Source organism: Phaenicophaeus curvirostris, chromosome 7 (genome assembly GCF_032191515.1).
Source record: "Phaenicophaeus curvirostris isolate KB17595 chromosome 7, BPBGC_Pcur_1.0, whole genome shotgun sequence".
In the NCBI taxonomy this organism is placed as follows: Eukaryota; Metazoa; Chordata; class Aves; order Cuculiformes; family Cuculidae; genus Phaenicophaeus; species Phaenicophaeus curvirostris.
In genome coordinates this window covers 19685929-19703337 of record NC_091398.1, presented here as the reverse complement: position 1 = coordinate 19703337, position 17409 = coordinate 19685929, and the positions used below count along the sequence as shown (strand labels likewise).

The 17409-nt window shown below is 38.6% G+C and overlaps 1 protein-coding gene across 7 annotated transcripts in view; it reads left to right on the top strand.

Annotated features, from left to right (window-relative positions):
* The window catches only part of MAP3K20 (mitogen-activated protein kinase kinase kinase 20), an 89319-nt gene that overhangs the window by 53030 nt on the left and 18880 nt on the right, over nt 1-17409 (top strand). For 6 of the 7 annotated variants that reach the window (XM_069861108.1, XM_069861110.1, XM_069861109.1 and 3 more), the window contains 4 exons: nt 3770-3905; nt 15072-15116; nt 16006-16036; nt 16157-16296. In XM_069861108.1, coding sequence (XP_069717209.1) covers nt 3770-3905; nt 15072-15116; nt 16006-16036; nt 16157-16296 — 352 coding nt within the window. Of the gene's footprint in view, nt 1-3769; nt 3906-8026; nt 13091-15071; nt 15117-16005; nt 16037-16156; nt 16297-17409 lie in introns of those variants that run through there. The other variant, XM_069861113.1, reaches the window with a different exon arrangement.

Below are 17409 nucleotides of genomic sequence, written 5' to 3'. Positions count from 1 at the left end.
AATCGATTTATTTCTTCGAGTGTGACTCGGGTGGCTTGGCTGTTTCTTGCAAATTTTATGTTGATGCACCTAGATGGCTCCAGTGAGGAATGGCTGTCAAGGTGTTAATGAATAGCCATGTAGAAGCGAAAGTTCTGTGGCATTATCAGGTCAGGAAAAAGGTCTTATTGTGGAGACTTGGGTTAAAGGTAAATCTAGCTTTTTTTTTTTTTGAAGAGTAAATGACTTGGAGGCAAGGAAATGTGAGAGAGAAAACAGTTTTGCGATGGGGCGTGATTTGCCTGAAAGAAAAGATGATTTCTGAATTAAGCCCAGCATGTCGCTGGGGACTTTCTCAGGAGCTAAAAGGAGTGCTCTCTTACCTGAATTCCAGTAAGAGCTGTCTTCTCTCATGCGAAAGCCATGTCTGTATGGAGATGCTCATGGAGATTAAGTCAAATCGTCAGAAATTTTGTAAAAAAATATGCAAGTTAAAAGAGACTAAAGACTCGTAGGCCTAAAGTGATCTTAAGGGGTAAACTAAAATAGACTTAAGACAATTTCTGAGAACAGCTTCACAGAAGTTAAAACATAAAACTTCTGCACTGAAAAATCTTTGCTTTATTCTTTTTTTTCTTTTTAAAATCCCTTAGTGATTTGCAGAGAGATAGTTGGGCTGGTAATAGGGAAGGAATAAGATGTGTTACAAAGAAATAAAGGATTTTAAGGAAGCTTGTCTAACAGAGCCCTTGAGAAGGGTGGGCTTGGGAAAAGTGAAGGTTATGCTTGTTCTCTGAGGGACCTCCAAATTAGCGCTCCAGATACTGTAAACAAGGCTACTGCACTTATCTCAGCAAATCTAACTCAGACAAGCTAGATTATACTTTTTCCCAGTATTAAGTTGCAAGGTAAGGTTCCTTTTCTGATGTGCAAAGAATGCATCTATAATGGTGCGTGACAACAATAATCAACATCTGACTGCCTGGTGTGAGAACAGAGTGGGCCAAGTCTATACATGACCGATAGAAGTGATGAGATAAATGGCACTTTGACCTATCTTTAGTGTAGTCTTATTTGCAATATTTACTGGTCTTGATTTCTATATTAATAATACATTTTAATCTGCCTGTTTTGTCATTTTCTTAAAATAATTCAGTATTTTGTTTCCTAGCTGTGCTACCCTTTGTATTTTTATTATCTATTTGAACTGTGGCGCTGTCTTGCAACTAAGTTGCACAGCTCTACATTGTGTTTCAGTTCATAATCTGTGATCTTTTTGGAGATCTTTCTCAAGTCGCTTTTATTACATCAAGAAAAAATTACTATCAGAGTAATGATGTTCCAGTTCAGCGAGAGATCACATTTGTCTGCATTTAGTCGTATGCTAACTACGTTTTTCCTTCCACCATCTCCCCACAACTGTTCTAATGATTAAAGTAGTCTATTAGTGATACTTATATTAGTGTATCAGTAGCAATCCAAGACATATAAACAAGTGCCAGTCATTGTTTTTAATCTGTGACTGTTTATCATTATTGCTTCTAATAATACAGTATGCATTCCTCAGTGTCACAGAATGAGATTATTCTAGAAAAGCCAGCAAGCTCAGACTGCAGAACTACAGAAGCAAACAAACCCACATGCCCTACCATGTATAATGTTTCAAGCTGCTTCATTTATGAAGTAAGACTCATTAACTGGGCAATGTACAGTAGCTTTCTCTTTAATTACTCAGTTTTATTATACAGTGGAATTATTTTTCAGAATGCAACTGTTTTCACAGATTGACCCTCTATTATAGAAGAAGTTTCTGTCTAATGAAGAGAAGTAATTACAGCACAGAATAGACTTTTGACATACAGAAAGCTGTTGTTCTAGGACTTTCCTAATGCAGAGTGTTTAAGAGAACCTTAATTTGTGTATTTTAAAAATTAAGGTTGTATATAAGTAGCAGTGATGTTAAGAGACAAAATTCAAAAAAGCAGCACTTGCATCTGTCCTCAGTTTGCTCTGTAGTTCCCACAGTAGATTTTATAGCATATGTTGCACCTGACAAAAAGGGTTTATTATAGGGAAATGTTCATTAGGATGGAAATACTTTTTTTTTCGTTGGGATGTGTGACCACTTTCCACCCAGCACTGAGATCAGCCCTGACCTTTGCATGCCTAAATACGAGAGAGAATTTTGCTTGAAATCTGAAGCATAGTAATTGTGAGGGGCATTTGTTCTGACCACCACATCGAATGACTTGCTCAGCAGGATTTAAGTGTGATAAATGCCCTTGCCCCAGGTGGCTGATTTTTGCAGTGGAATTAAGCGTGGTGGTAGAGTTTGCAGTAGTTTCCAGCTCTCCAATTGGGATGTCTTATTAAAATATGAAATCTATAAGATTTGGAATATTTAAATTATTTCATTTATTTAAATAGGCTATTTGGGCATGCATTTCCCCACACTGAGAGCCTGAACTCCTTTAGTTTGATAGTGGAGAAGAGCTTAATCATCCTATGCTAGGACAGGAGATTTACAGAAAGAAATAATTATCTTTTATTTTTTTCTCCCTCCCCCCAAGAAATTACAACTAATTATGTTTAGTCCTTTTATTTTCTTTTTGAAAACATAAGAAAGAGCAGATTATTTTGTTTGCAGTGGTTTTATGAAAGGAAAAAGTCGTGAAAGTTTGAGTAGATTTAGCATTGCAGAGTCCCAGTAGCCATCTTCAGAATCTTTGTCTCCTTAGGAGCTCACTCTCTGGGAGAAAAACCAAACACTGTGATTGACTATTCCTACAATGTGAATAAGGAATGGTTGAAGTAATCTTCAAGACACAGGTGGCAGGCAGTGCACAGTCTCCCAGTCACAGGAATGTTTTGTTGAATGCAAATACAACCTCTGATACAAATTGGAGGTTTTTCTTTGGTTATCTCACAAGAAAAAAAAATCTGGCTGAACTTAGTGACAGAATTCTTTTTCTTCACTTTCTAGTACACACCCATACATTTGTAGCACAAAACTTCTTAAAGTATTTTCCAAGAACAGTTCAGTTCATGTGTTTAAAAGATACTATACATTAGAAAGCATGTCAAAGAAAAACACTTTAAGGGCTGACAAACATGCAATGCAATCCAACAAAGATGGTACAACAAAGACTTTCTTATTTTTCACACTTTTGCATATATGGTGAGAAGCAGAGAAAAGTACGCCAAGTCCTTTTATTAAATAGCCCTGACTTGAGAAGCTTGTATTTGTAACCATTTGCAGTATTGGGTCTTATCATGTTTTATAGTCTTGCTCTTATATCTTCATGTAGAGAACAGGAAGGTAAGTGGGAAAAACACCTGAGTGCTGATTCTGTGCATTTTGAGTGCGAGTCCAAATAATATTTATAAGCCACACTACAAACCTGGGTAAATGAGCTGCTTAGACTGCCTGTAATGTATTGCTAATGATTGTATTGTTACCAGTTCTTTATGCAGTTTCTTTTTGGACAAGATCATATTTCATGATGTTGAGGGAAAGGAGCATTTTGGTTTTTAAAATGTCACTATTTTGTGACATTTTACTCTTTTAAATATTACTTTTCTTCAACTGAAGGTATTATGGTTATTCTCAAGTATAAACATTGCCAGTTGTTCTTAAAGCTCTGAAAGGCTTTGCATTTGATAATTAGATGAACTGCTTGAGTTAGTATTGTACTTTCCAGCCTTTCACATAGTTAACATTCAAGTGGGAATTATGAACAATTTATATCTGTCAGGAAAAGACAAGACGTAACAAATTGTCTCCCTGCAGATGTGAAATTGAGGCAACCTTAGAGAGACTAAAGAAACTGGAGCGTGATCTGAGCTTTAAAGAGCAGGAACTAAAGGAACGGGAGCGACGTTTGAGGATGTGGGAGCAGAAGTTAACTGAACAGTCCAATACTCCTGTAAGTAGACAATAATTCAACCTTTCATCTTACTTCAGAAAGTATTTGGAACTTTGTGTACATCTAAAACACACCAAGGAAGGCGTGCCCCTGTGTTAGTTAGTTGTTCCTTTGTGCCAATTAAAGTCTGTTTTATCACTGCACTACACAATTTTTTTAAATTTAACCTATTACATTAGTTTTCAGATATTGCTGATAGTTTATATTGTGCCAAGGGCACTTACGTGCCGTTGATTTAGTTACAGTTCCCAACTTTAAATGTTGATTACATTCAATACATTAATTTTTCAACTAGAAACATTTTTTCTTTAATGGATGCAGACTTTACTCTTAAATGTAAGAATATTTTTTTTCTTGCAGAAGAAGGCTTTAGAAACCTGTGTAGATTTTTTTTTTCTATTCTGTTCTTTTTCTTTGAGTAAATGTCGATTCTCTGAAAAAGGGAGTCAAAATTTGAAGCATTAAATTAGGGCTTTTTTCATATAGATAACTTATTTGCACTGGCCAGTTATTAGCTATTAGGATTGCCACATATCAATTAATAAATTGAGAAAAAAAAACTTCCTCGGATTATCTTGAATTTCTTAACGAAATATGGTGTTCTTGATTACTGATTGGCAGAGGGAGGATTTATAGCCTATTTAGGAGGATTTATAGCCTATTTAGGAGGATTTATAGCCTATTTATAGCCTTGATTCCAGCCAGACCCCATTTACATACAACTTGTTTTTAAGGTGTAGCTTACTGCTATTGTTTGAAGTAAGTTACTTTCATGTTCCTGCTGTGAACATGCAGTAATGAAATCATGAAGGATGAATGTTTTTCCTATGTGCAGTGTTCTCAGTAGATATCTGTATGTCTGCCTTAACGCTTGCGAACTTCCAGTAACTGAGCTGTGGGCCATCATCTATCCTGAGCACAGCATGAGACACAGCTTTAATGAGCAATCTTTTCATGAGCAAGGCCCTAGAGTTTTTTATGCCATACTTGCTTATGACTTCTACTTTTCACTTAGAGCTGGCATTGCTCAAAGAATAAAGCATTGTGCTAAGGCCTGTTGTACTAAGCATGACCTGTCTTTCTGCATAACATTAACCTGACTCTCCTGTTGCATTTAATTGCAATTTCTTCTAATAGGGAAATACAGTTTTGTTTCTTCCACAGTTCTTTAGTGAACTGTTACATGGAAAAGCTTTTAAAAAACCTCTTTGGTTGGAAAAAGTTGACGTACTGGCAAAATTTGGATTGTTCAAGCAGGATTGGGATTTTTTCCATAGCAAATGAAGTCCTGCAAGGCACTGGTTACAAATACAACTGTATTATAAGTTCATAGCTGTAAAGCATTTTCAAAATATCTGTGGGCACTTTGTTTGCAAACTGTAATCCTCGGAGTCAACTCTGTCTCACTCTCCCCCTTGATTGAGGGTATGTCTGCTAGGCAGTGTCAAATTGGAGGTTTGGAACAGGGAGGTTCACTACTTAATTTTAAGGTACTTTGTCTGTAAAAACCGAAGTAAAGTTATGGTAGCCAGAGCTAATAACACAGCTTAGAGTGGCCACTAGGCTTATACCTGGTTCTAAACCAATGCTAGGCCTTGCTGTGTTTTACCTGGTACTGTCGTCCCTGCTTTGTGCTTGGCAGTCACTTTGTTTTGCTCTGGAGCAAAGATGAGAGGCCAACAGATTCTGTTAAAGTGATGTGCAGAAAGAGAAAAAAGCAAGTGAAAGGAGAGCAGGGAGGCTGTCTCTGCCAGCTGATTCTGTAGTGTTTTGAGGCTTGTAGATGCGTCATCCTGCCATCCTGCATGTAGGTAGCCGTGAGTGGCAGGCTACTCCTACTCCAAAGAACAGTGTATAGCTGTACACACATCAGCATAAGAGGAGGATGAGGCAAATCTTTAGAATCACTTCTGTGAAAGTAGTGTTTCTTTCTCATCTTGTTTTGACTCTGTTTCTGTTATATCTTAATAAAACAGACAACTTGGAGTCTGATCTCTGCAACTTCGCTTTGTGCAGACCTTGATGAGCCTCTTGCACAAGGGAATCTGGAGCCTTTTGAAGGAGTAAAATATATCCACAGCTGTAGTGAAATGAGAGACTTCTTTTGAAAGAGGACGTGACTTTAAGAAGGGAATGTAGCTAAGCTGAAGATCATATATAGAGGAAGGCAGTGAGGAAGACATGAAATCCAGATATTGACCTGCAGGTGGTGATTTAAGAGCAGTGGCTTGTACAGAGACTGGGGATCCTGGCTGTCTATGAAGGTCTCTTCATGCGACTTAATCATATGCAGGGTGACACAAAAGACGAGTCCTGTTGCAAATTGCCCTTAAGTTCTTCAGATAATGAGATGGCAAAATATGGAGGAAATAAGGTGATTATAGCTTGCAAAATGAGCTACAGTTATGATCCATTCACAGCTTACCCTCTACCAGGCATTGCACAAACGCTGACCCAGAAATGTGTTTTAGAGGAAAGCTGTTTTGAAGCTTTGTTGATTTTTATAGCAAATTTTTCCCATATGTCAGGGGATGTGTTTTCATGGATTTAAGTGACTAAAATACCAATAGCTGACAGAAGAACTGGCACTGGATTTTATGTGCTCGTCATGTCATATTTATGGTTAGATCTTGTTTTTAAAATCTTCATTCTCTCTGTTAGTAAGAGCTTTTGGTGTCTGTGATCTGAGCAGGGCTTTGGTGATTGTGTGCTCACTTTCTCTTATACAGCCAGGTTTACAGAAGCTTAGCTACAGGTTCTTCTGTCACATAGACAGCCAGGGGACACACGAAGAGTGTTTGTGGCACCCTGTCTGCCCATCTTCTTAACATTATTTTAATTTCTTTAATGATGACTGCTGACTTTTGTTAAGCATGATGCAAATAGAAAGCCTATGTAAATAGGGAAAACTTGAGGAACAAAAGACAGATATTCCTCCTTTTTTTAATGATAGATAGCTTGTCAGTGTAAATGGTTTTGCCAAAAAAATGAGTACTCTGAGCAGCGCGGCTATGAAACCTCCTGTGTTACAGACCAAGGTGTCGCCATAATCTCCCCTGTAACCTATTGTGACCAACTGCCATCAGCTCTTCAGTTAGTTTTTTTTATTAGGCTGTGAAAGATGTAGAAAACCATGAATTCTGGACAGGTTGTTTTGCAAACAGCTTTGGAAAGAAAGGCCAGCTCAAGTATTCACTCACAGCTCCTTTGCTGTTGCTTTAGTAGGTGGATTAATTTGGGATAAAAACACCAGAGTTTTTAATCCCTGTGGAGAACAGGCAAGCATGTGAGAAAAGTTACTAGCCTGGCCACGGAGGCATTAATCATTGTTCAGTTGGAGAGGGCATGCTCCATTTATGGAAAATGCTGTAATAACTGCAGATATATATTGATATCACAAAAATGAATAAATTAATAGCAACCAAGCTGAAGGAGCTGACCAAACACCCCTCTTCCCCTGCTTACTCCTCCCTGGGACAGCTTCCAGTGCGAAGTGGTGGTGGTGTGGGCTAGGGGCTGGTTCCTGTGTCCTTTGCCCGCCTTGTGAGGGTCTTGTTTCTGATAGTGGCTGTTGTAGGATCACCTCTTGCTTTTCTTTTGAGCATACTCTCAAACAGTCTTTGCACTAATAACACTGCTGCTGTTATTTCTAATATTTAGAGGGCTGCTACTTCTGTACCAAACTTCGGGAGCTTGCCTGGGTTCTCTCATCTTTGCATGATTTATTCTTCAATCCTGAAAAGTTCAATTAAGCAACCCACTGAGACTTCTGTTGTACCTGCCTTGCCCTGGGAGCCAGTCCATCCAACTGGGAAATGTCACGTTCTGATTTTCAATGTACAAAATGAAGGATTGAAGAGTTTGAACCTTCTTCTGTTGTGAAAGCTCTGCTACTTGTGATTCTTGCCATGCGAGTCAGTGATTTTGCACTTTTATTTAAGAACAATGGCCCCAGAATAAAGATGTTTAGTTTTAATGTATTCTTACTTGATCTCCATGTTTAGATTCACTAATTGTTATGCTTTCTGTTGATTGCCAACTAATCTGGTGGTGTCTTTTTCCTCAGTTTTTAAATTGGTTCTAACTTTCACTTTTGCTCTGTCCTTTCCTCCTTTTAATAGTTTTTCTTACCTCTTGCTGCAAGAATGTCTGAGGAGTCTTACTTTGAATCTAAAACAGAGGAGTCAAACAGTGCAGAGATGTCATGCCAGATCACAGCAACAAGTAACGGGGAGGTTGCTGGCATGAACCAAAGTCTGAAGGCCTTGATGATGACGGGCTTTGGGGATATCTTCTCTCTGAACAAAGCAGGATCTGTCCTGCATTCTGGAATGCAGATAAACATGCAAGCCAAAAAGAATTCTTCTAAAACCACCTCTATGAGAAAAGGAAAGAAAATCAACATGGCTTTGGGTTTCAGTGAATTCGACTGGTCAGATGATGATGATTACTGTGATGAAACAGATGATAGCAGTGAATGAAATCAATTGTAGATTTAACCCTGAAATTGGTTTTAGCAAAGCAAAAATAAAGTTTTAGAACAAGATTCCTGTCAGTTTGGTCTGTTTAAATCCTGTAAAAGAAAACAAAAAAAAGCGATGTTCGCCAGGCTGAGCATGTTTGTGTGTAGAAAGACATGGTTTTGTTTAGAACGTGCTGACATTTCTGCTTTGATGAAATTTGGAACTAAACTTTCCAAACTAATTGAGATGTTTATTATTATTACTTTAAGAACCGTGATTATATCTATAATTCTTGATGTCTGATTACAGAAACTATGGCCTGATAAACTTAAGATCTGAAAACACTTGGGGAAACTTCAGTGTGTTTAATGCCATTAATGTACTTAAAATTTTTCTTGTGGTTTTTGTCACTTCTCTTGCCCCTTTAATTGTCAATCATACAAATATATTAGTACTTCCAGATTTGCTATTCTCTACAATCTGTTCTTTCTTACTGTTGCAGTGAAAAGGTTTGCTGTGTTTCTAATTTAAAATCTTTTTCAAAGTGATATTGTGGGAAGTCACAAATACTTTTCTAGGAAGAGAGAAGCTTGGTTGAGGGGAAGAGGGGGGGTAGTTAAATACACAGTTTAAAAACTGAGTAGCAGCAGAATCCGGATAATCCCTATCAGTAGATGATTTGTGTAAATGTTCTTTTTTTCCCCTCACGTGTGCATGCGTGTGTATATAATTCACTCTAGCAAAGCAAACTGCAATCAGACTTCTGCATCTATTATCAGATATTGTGATCTAGAAGCTAATTTTCGGTTATGTTGATGTAAATCCAGGAAGCCTCATTAACTTTGATGGACTTATTCTTGTACCTGAGAGTAAAAATCAGTGTTAGCAAATTTTTATTCTGTTGTATCTCCTAAACTGTGTGCACTACCCTTATGAAAGGACAAAGAGAAGCCACAGTGACATTTCAGCTAGGGCCCTACTCCTGTAGCTTATGTGAAATTCTCCGTGATGGCAGTAACGTGAGGAACATTTACTAGCCTCTGTGTACCTTTTTTTTTGCGACTAAATCACTTTTGAAGTAATGCCACTGCTGTTATGACTTACTGTAAAACTCAGTGTGTAACAATCTGCAGCAATAATTGCCTGCCAGGCACTTAAGTTGAGAGCAGCGAGTCCGTTTCTCCTGATGACCCCTTTAGTGGTGATGCAGAAGGAGGGAGGGAAGCCAGTGCAAACACAAATGCAGGTTAGAAAAGAAGATGTTGTAAAATATTTGCCCAAGGAAGAAGGGCAGCATTTCAAAAGAAAAACATTACTGTCTAGTTCAGCTGTAGTGGGAATAAGCCATCAAAATTCCATTCTCAATTACTGGAGGAGTTTCTTTTATGAAAACTTCTGTTTTTGAGTGGCTTCTTTAATTATAGGCTTGCCTGTTACACAGCTCTAACCTACATATTATGGTGAGTGTTTTTGTAGATGGCTTAGAGAAAAATGGATACATTAGATAACAGCAGGCCTGAAATCATTACATGTTCACTCAACAAAAAGAGAAAGTTATTTGAAGGAGTTTTTCTAGAGTGATGAGTGAACATCTCTTCAGGATTTGAAAGGGAATTGTTCTATCCTTAAACATCAGCACTGGTCTGGTAACCTGCAAGGTAGCGAGTGCTGGGCTTCAAGCTTGTCTCCTCCACTCACTTTACACAGTATTAGACCCTCCAAGATACTTAATTTCTGTAAGATGTCATTCCATGTTCCACCTTCTTCCTAACAGTTGCAAATTCATTTGTTTGAAGCTAATTCTCCTGTATCAGAAAGATTTTTTGTGACAGAATTATGATTTAAATGATGTGATAAGTTTACAGAGTATCACAAGGAGAAACTTGTTCCTTCAGGTAGAGATGGCTTCTTAGGCCCATCAAAGCAACCTGATTTTAGGGAGAAAAAGGGACATTGAAGGGCAAATAATTAAATGGAAATAAGAGCAAATAGGCTGTTTCCAGTGCATTTTTGTACTATTTTTGTAAGTCTACGTCTGCTAACACACACAGCAATGATACTGTTTTTGTAACTGGCACTTTGCACCCAGGAAAATTTGATGGGTTTATAGAATCTCATATATGCACTTAAAATGTGTGCCGTTGTGCATGATTTACTGTACCACATAAGCACTGTAGGGTTGTACGGCTTTAACTGAAAATGAAATTTGGTTCACTACATTTAGTATTTAAAAAAAAATTAAAATCTGTCCCTAGCATTGATGCTTTGCACTTTTTTAGCGTCTGACAATCTTAGAGCACTTCATGCACATTCATATTTGCATGGATTTTAACTGAATTTGTAAATCCATGCATTGATCTTTACAAAAGTAAAGATAATCCTTAAGTAGCATGACACTGGGTTTCATAGATGCAAAATCACAAGATTTAAGTCTGCCTTCAAGGTTTTGTGCATGCCCAGACATGTAACTTATTTTAGCAAAATATCATCAGTATTTGATAGCACGCTCACAGGAATTTCTGCTGTCTACTTAGTTCTAGTATTTTTTAATGAAACAAAGATAGACTTTCCTCTTCCGCTTTCTTTCCCCATACATTACTTATTACAGCAAATGAGAAAATTAAACTCTCTTAAAATTTACTTACATATTCAAAGTAGTAAACGTCTCTGAATTGTAGCCGTGGTGATAACATATGACAAACTCTTATGGTGCAGTTCCCTTAAGATAGTGTTATACTTAGGATATTGGCTATGCTTATTAACAAAACAATGGTATTGATTGCATTTTTACTTTCCTGTAATGGCTTTCATACCAGATGCCTCTGGTTTGCAAGCCAAAAATCATATGTGAGAATCCAGCTGTGTTGTTTCTGCCACTGATATGTTTCTTGCTACGTAAAGGTTTTGAAAGTAGCTCTGGTGGGCAAGTATGTTGGTTGGAGGAGGTCAGAGTATTTCATCTTCCACACGTGATTTTGCTCTGCAGTGCAACCCAGTCTATCTCCTACATGTATCATCGCTAGGATATTATCTAGGTCTCCGAACAATCCACAGCCACACAATGTGGCTTATGAAGGCACTAACCAAACCCAGAAGGTGTTTATCTGGCTGCTCTGGCCTGTAAACAAAGCCACCAACAGCTTCCTTATGCCGCATTCACCTCACAGTCCCCACCAGGCCTTTTGGGATCCCAGTTTTCTCTACTTTCCTTAATGCTCTGGAGGTATCTGCAGTAAAATAATATTGCTGCATTTGACAGAGGGCAAAGGTAAGAACCAGGCATGAGCTTCTCCTGTTTACCAGGGTGTTATAATGCCAACGTTGACTTCGATGGGTAAATGGCCCAAGAGAAAGGTGAGGATCGGCTTTTGGCTTGCTTGAAGATGCAGAATGGCTTGGACCAAGACAGGCTGCCCAGCTCCCTTTCTTTTCCTTCAGCAGTGGGAGAAAAATGGAGGGGGACATTAATGGAGTAAAACTTTTAATCTAGTAATTTTTGTGACGATTACACCACTGATTCCTTGGAGTAGCAAGTGTCCTAAGGCACTGTGCATAAGTGTACTGCACCCGTAGCTGGTTGCATGCTGCCTAGCACGGAGTTTGTCCCCTCTACTAGGTGATCTTTAAGGTCCCTTCCAACCTAAACTATTCTAGATTCGAAGGGCTTCCAGGAGGCAAGGTCATGAACAGCTCCTTGTCACACAATCATGTTTTTCACTTGTCATTTGTTTATTGCTCCAGTGGTTTTGTGAGATGTCAATTCCTGTTCCTTCTGGATTTTAAAGTGGTTATTATGAGTTGAGTATTTGATGCAATAATGATTTAGATTGCTATCAGCAGTAGCAGTAAATCCAAAGTGTGTGTATAACTTGTAGGTGTTCAGCAATGTTACTATGTCTTTAGTACTGTAGTCCCTTTTTCTGTAATCAGGCAGCTTTTACAGGTTTTTAATAAGACCTCTAACTTGACAGAGGTTTTAGCTAGTCCTAGGTAGAACATTCAGGTAGGAAAATAAGCTCGTTTAGTAATTTTCACAGCCCTTAAGATGCACTGGTAGGAGTCTGAAGAGGAGTCCTTTCCCTTTTCCCCCGGACTTCGACTTGGTGTACACTGTAAAATCTGCACAGAGATTTCTGATGTGTGAAAATTTAATTTTGAAACTGTAGAACCAACATCCTTCTTTAAACATTTTATATTGTGTGCTAAGTATTCATATGCCTTTTAAAATCAGTTATAGTCCACTGCATTTCTTGCTTTTGCACTACTGAAAAAGTTTTGTACTGAATACTAGGAGTCAATGGTACTTACACTTCAAGTGTGAACTGATGAAATTTGCATAGAAAATATTTTCACCGTGTTAGAAAAATTTACTTTCCCTTCTGAAAAAAAACAATGCTGAGTGCAGCGCCTGTGCCAAAACTCTTGTGCTGTAAACTGAATATATCATTTGTGTGGAACATGCGATGTTACACTTCTGTGTGGTAAAACCTTGCAGCGTCAGTTATTCTCTTTATTGCACTTGACATAAGAGGTCTTGTTTTATTCACACTGTGGATTTGATTTTCCGGTGTAAAACCAAAGCAAACAAAGAAAAAGAAATCATGCTTTGTATTAAATTTCCTCAATTGGTGTCATAAACTTTCTTTTGATGTGAACATTTTCCTTTGCTTCTCTTTGTTCCAAACTTCTATTTTGCAATAAACATTTTGACAGTAAATTTTATGCATCCGTGTCCCTGTGTAAAATGCTGGTATTTCAAGAGGTTTCTTACTGTCTGCTGATTTAAGTAATTTTTTGTATTACTCCCCGCATGACATTGCTTCTTTTTTCTCCTTTTTTTTTTTAATCAAAATAATGTGGAATATATTCTGCCACTGGTTATATTTAAACATGGGAAAAGCTGACAGAATACACTGTGCAATGAAAAATGTAATATTGGACTTATGCAGTAAAAGATTCAGTCATACAAATTATTCTACAAGGCTTCTCCCACAGCATCAGCTGCTTTGATTATAAATACCTACAAAAGGTACAACCGTCTGCCTTCCTAAGGATATTTTTGGTTGCCACTTGCCCTGCCTTGTGCTCAGGTGTTGCCCCCAGCACTACTTTTCTCCCCACAGCATCCTGCCCAGGCTGCAGGTAGCTGTTAGCATAGGGAATACCTGACTAATAGCAAGTTGGTTGAGAAGATTGGCTGGAAATTGAGTGTAGAAAGAAAAAGTCAGGAAGGTCTCTTTTTCTCTTTGCCAGACGCATCTTCCTATCTGCCACTTCACCCTGATGCCCAAAGGAAAAACAGTGAGCAAAGGGGGATGGGTTCGAGGGTCCACTAGATCCTAATACTGAGGTGTCTTCAGCTGGTCTTGTGGGTGGTTTGTGCCCAGCAGTGTTTGGCTGAGAAATCAGTGGAGGACAAGGAGTCTGAAGAGCCCTTTAACTCAAAGTGGGGCAAGCAGCACAAAGTCACAGATACAGAGGCAGAAGTCAAGGGGTGTGGGGCAGTCACAAATCCTTCAGTGGGAGTTTCACAAAGAGTGTTTCACAGCAGTGGCTAAAAGTTGTGGATGGATTATACTAGACCCTGGTCTCTGCCTGGAGATCCAGGGAAGTGCTTAGACTGGTACATAGGAGGCAGCTCTGCCCTGGGTCTAAGTGTTCAGCTGGAGGCAGGCAGTGCCTACCAAGGGGTCATACTTGGCCTATGGCTCAGGGCGGGATAGCTCGTGGGTGGCAGGGCTCTCTAGAGGAGATAACAAAGCCTTGGGGACAGGTGGGTAACCAAGCTTAGTCTCTTAAGTCAATATTATGTGCATTGAGTAAATTTGCGACTACATTGTTGTATTGAGCCTTTGGGAGAGACGTGACAATACCAATCAATGCTAACCCTTTAAATGGATAGAAATGCCAAGAAGGTGCAGCCTGGGATATCATATGCTTGAGTAAAATGGCAATTGGTATTACAGTGACATCTCCTTCATCGGTTTTCGAATCATCCCAGAATCTTACTTAGTGCAGCCATCCTTCTGTGCATCCTCCATGGTTTCCTTGTGTTTCAGGAGCTAACACCGTCTTGCATACAACAATGTGCTGTGTTTGGGCTGCAGTCCCTGGAGAAGGTTGGGAAGTGCTGCACTACTGCAGCCTCAGGGGAGCAGTTATGAAGTATTATCAGAAACCAAAAAGGACTTGTCCTACAGGAAGACTAGCCATAGTGCCCCAGCTCCAGATTCTGCTTTCACTGCTGTCTAGTGACAGTTTTCCTTTTGCAGAAAATACCTGTCATTCTGGAGAGGGTCATAATCACCACGTTATTTTCATTGCAGGAATCAGGTGGTACCAAAGCCATAGCAAAAGCAAAAGCCTTCCTGTAGTGTCAGAGCAAGAAGAGAGGCAGCCAGAGAGTCACTCGCCATCGGACTGCTTTCTTTTGCTTCCTAAATTGTTTCTATTGGAGGTCTGCTGATAATTTTACCTACACAAAACAATGGGATTGTTTTAGTACTGCCATCATGCTGTTGGAGCCAGCCTGTGGTCAGTGTGAATCCAAGGGTTTGGTATGTCAGTATGAGAGTCACAGCCTGAAGTCCTGCCCTTTGCAGGGAAAAAGGAAGCAAATTAAATTGGCCACCAAAGTGAAATCTGGGTGGAGGGGAGAAAAGCAGTCAGATGGTTTTCTTTTCAATTCATGTCTCTCACACAGTTGCTGCCCTCCTTTGATATTTGTGCATGGACCGAAGAAGATGTGGTGAGTATTTTGTGGCCAGTGTTGCCTGCTGGAGCTCTCTAACAAATTACATTGGGTACGAAGGGAGGGAAAGCTGTATCAGAACGTCTAGGTGGGATTTTACTTTTGTTTGCTTGGTGAAAGTTGTGTCCCAGAAAGGCTTTAAAATGATCATGGGTAAATTAAGGGCTTAAAACACCTTTATAAAACAGCCACATTCTCCAAAGTCTATAAAATAATTTGTGCTGGGAGCTGTCAGCAGCCACAAGGGCATTCCTGAGTGATCATACAAGGAAAGTGGAAGTGCCCCAAGACCTGGCTTGAAGGTTTTATCCCACTATGTGCCACCAAGATGTCAATTAACTGAAAGAAATTTTTTAAGGGATGTGGAATCTCTCTCTTGTATGAAATAGTGGCATTGAGACTTTTTTTTACTCTTTTATTCAGTTAAAAGGCTAAACAGGAACCATCAATGATTTCTCTTTAGCATAGCATTGTGTCATAGTGATTTTAATGTTGCACTCTCCTTGTGAGGTGTTTATGATGGGGTTACTTAGTTAATGTTTACTGAAGGACTGCCTGGAAAGCCAGTGTAAAAGCCATAATAGCCTTGGCTCCTTAACTTCAGCCCTCTTAGCACATGACAGATTTCTAAATGTCTGATTTCTTCAGACATTTCTGTTATTCTTCGTAATGGTAATCCGAGGGAGGTGGCTGCAAGATAGAAGGCAGTTTTAAAAAGCTAAGCAAAAGTAATCTCTTGCATTGGTGAATCTTGAGTCCTTTAACCCAAAGTGAGAAATATTTTTAAATGTTGTTTTAAAAAAGAATGATTACTTGCAAACTCCAAATAACTGTAGTATAAAATTTTGATGATGTGAAATTCAAGACTGATTCATCTTTTTTGCAGTTTTTCTGGATGCAACAACTTACCAGACAAGGTAAAAGCTATTCATATGTACCTTCATAGTCACGTTTATGAATATACATACGTTTGCTGATCTTTTCCTCCCTCCAATAAAGCACCCTAAGGATTTCTGAGTAACCTCTCTTATCTTAAGGCGATGCATCTGATGAAATGAGTGTATATGCTAGCTTGTTTAAGGAACATCATATCACTGGGAAAAGATTGCTTCTTCTAGAAGAGGAGGATTTGAAGGACATGGGAATTGTTTCCAGAGGACACATCATCCATTTAAAGGTATTTAGCAGCATATGTTGAATGTTGCAATAGGTTATAGTGCGAGTATTAAGAAGGAGTCTGTGAAGTTTTAGTAGTATTAACAACAACAACAAAAAAAAATATATATATAAAGTTAAATAGAGAACATATTTGGTATAAAAAAAACAGTGGCAGGTTTGTATGGATCTGGAATCCAATGCAACCTGAGCATTTTATGAGGCATGAAAATGTGGCGTTTATATTCTGCGGTTCTTGGTTTTCTTGTGGGCTGGACTGGCAGTACTGGTAAAGCTTTGCCTAAGAAGGCCATTGTCTTGACAGAAAGCTTTGGATATCTTCAGAGAGAATCCTCTCCAAGGATTTCTCTTCAGCTGAAGGAGGAGCAGATATGAAAAGAGTTATTTGAACTGAAATCTCTGAATTTATCAACTTTCACATTTCATCTGTAGCTTAAAATGTACTTTGACTAAAAAACTCCATCAGACAATTGTCAAGCCATTTGACTGATGCCCAGGTTGCTTTGTCCTTAAAACTTTGTTTCATGGTGTTATTTAATATTTGTTGTGATTTAAGAAAATCATGGTCTGGAAAATGTGATCACAACAGCAGTAATAGTATTAATACTGTAGCCACAGGAGAGAGTTCAGTTTCCTGGCAGTCAGCTTTGGAAAAGGATTTCCCTTAAAGCAGCATCTATGATTGTGTTGGGTCTCAATGATTTTATACTACAATTTACTAGTAAAGAGATACTTATATCTTAATTGCTAGTCCTGAAAATTTAGCTTCATAAATCACACAGATTTATTCCCCTTTTTCTCATCAGCCATTTTTCCATGCCACAAACCATTATAGATATATTTAATTTACATTTTCTACAGGGAAAATTATTGACACTTAATAAAGTCAACCATACCCAAAATGAAAGATTTCTGCTTCCTAGGTTGATTAAGCATAAATAAAAACAACCAGAACAACCCCCAAACATCTCTTTCTCTGATTAAGCAGATCTAATTCTGAATGCAAGATGGGGCTGATCTACCACGAGAGTTTCCAGAACAGGGCTGTGTTTTAAACTCTTCTCAGATGCCCTAATGTATCCACAGTAGAAAACACAGTGCACATGGAGTTGTG